This window comes from Penaeus monodon, chromosome 21 (assembly GCF_015228065.2).
Source record: "Penaeus monodon isolate SGIC_2016 chromosome 21, NSTDA_Pmon_1, whole genome shotgun sequence".
NCBI classification, from domain to species: Eukaryota; Metazoa; Arthropoda; class Malacostraca; order Decapoda; family Penaeidae; genus Penaeus; species Penaeus monodon.
The window spans coordinates 9,722,361-9,724,311 of NC_051406.1; the positions used below are offsets into that span (position 1 = coordinate 9,722,361).

General features: G+C 37.4%; 1 protein-coding gene across 1 annotated transcript in view; it reads right to left on the reverse strand.

The window, feature by feature from the left end:
- LOC119586190 (vacuolar protein sorting-associated protein 45-like) overlaps positions 1-1,951 on the reverse strand; it is a gene marked incomplete in the record, with an annotated part of 11,967 nt that overhangs the window by 6,953 nt on the left and 3,063 nt on the right. The window contains 4 exon segments of the mRNA XM_037934892.1: positions 277-411; positions 608-718; positions 1,271-1,407; positions 1,744-1,893. Coding sequence (XP_037790820.1) covers positions 277-411; positions 608-718; positions 1,271-1,407; positions 1,744-1,893 — 533 coding nt within the window.

Here is a 1,951-nt window from a genome sequence, read left to right on the forward strand (position 1 = left end):
GGTGACGTCATTAGTTCTGCCCATTTGGTTTAGAACTCATAGTTATGTCATGTGAGGTCAAGTGGGTGGGGCGTAGCTTGATAGTGACTTTGTTACTGTATGCTACTAGCCTAAGCAGCTGAGTGACAGTTTTGTTGGTAAACGTACCATAACATATTTAGAAAAAGATTTATAAAACTGACAGAAATAATTCACAGTACAATGAAACTACATATACACATGGGCTACTAACAAAACATTGTAACCTTATTCATCTTATGGAAGGAACACACATACCCGAGCATAAAAGTCATCTTGAGTGGGTGACATGACAACCTCCTTCAAGTCATCTGACACCCCAGGCACATGTGCGAGGTTAACCCTGCCATTGTTCACCCCCAAGAGCTCATGCACCATTGCTTCGTATGTCCACTGGGGAAAAAATAATAGTTACCTAATAGCAAGAGATTTACTTTAAGAGAGAGTAAAGTATCTGTGATTCCATGACCATTAATCTAGAGAACATTAGGACATATAATATTACTTTTGTCCATCTTCATAACATATGAATATCCAAAGGCATCAATATTCAAATTTGGACAGGGAGGTAGCACAAACTGTCACTCACCTGGTGCAAAAGAGGTGTCACTGGGTCATCTCTTCGGTCTAAGATGAGTAACAAAGAATTACCTTCTGTGTCAACATTTGTGTACAAGGAGCCTTCTGTTACAATAGTTTGCTGTAAGATAAAACAAATAAGATAGTGTAATGAATTTCATATGCTGCTTTCCAATACTATATACATTTTATCAACTGTATTTATAGGATCTCTTTAATCTAGTATGTTTGTATACTTTATTTGAATGTCAAAGGCATCTTTAAGAACTAGTTCTTATACTATTTAAACACTTTCAAGCAAAGCCATTCCCCCTACTGAAGAACTCTACAGAACGTCCTTTGGTATCCATTTATGAGTTATCTTTCAAATATTTGTTGTATTATATTAAATAGTCCTTTTTCCATAACTCCTAATTAATAAGGCTACTCTCCTTTAACCTAGCCCTTCACATGAGACCTCAAAAAATTTAAATAATTTGAACTATATACACATACTATCTGACTACTTCTATTGCATGCGAATCACTATCATTCTGTTCTTTACTCACCTTTTGCAAGTGTTTACTTTCTATTAAACAAATCAAATATGAAAAAAATACTATACAATTAACATCATCTAAAACAAAGGCTTTTCTTAATAAATAAGAGGGCTAGTTAAAATAAACACACTTACTCTGATATTTTCTGCTAAACTGCGTGCCATTTCTGAGTTATTCTGATAACGGATTGTGGGCAGCAGCTGTAAACTGAACAGCACACCAGCGAGACCCTGGACAGTACGCTGCAGACACCCAGAGCCCCATTTCATACCTGTTAGAAAACATTAACAGGTAAAGAAATAATATCTAGTAAGTCAAGGTAGACCATAATCACTTCTCTGAGTTATAACCACAATGATTCAAGCAATCACTTTGTCCTTTGTGCATTTCACACTCCAGCAAATGTCATCACACTTATATTACATATAATTTTGTAAGCTTCAGCTTGTAGACCTCCCTGATAATTTGCTGTCACATACAGAACTAGTTCAAGCTCTACCTTCCCAGAATAAGTGTAATGGATGTTCCTGACCTTTGGAGGAGCTCTGAAGGAGCAGAGGCCACAGTGATCACAGGACTTACTTGGACCCGGAGAGTTCATGCTTACCATGCGAGTGGATGGGCATATTGAGAGAGAAGAGATGGGGTGACAAAGCCTGGTAGTCTGCATAGAGCTCTTGTACTTCTCGCACAACTTCATGCTCATCAGCCTCTGCCAAGAGCTTCACATCACTCTTGCTGACCACATTGCTGAAATCTAAGGGTGAAAAGTTATCAATAAGGAGGTCATTATTTCTGAAATTTGACATCTGTTT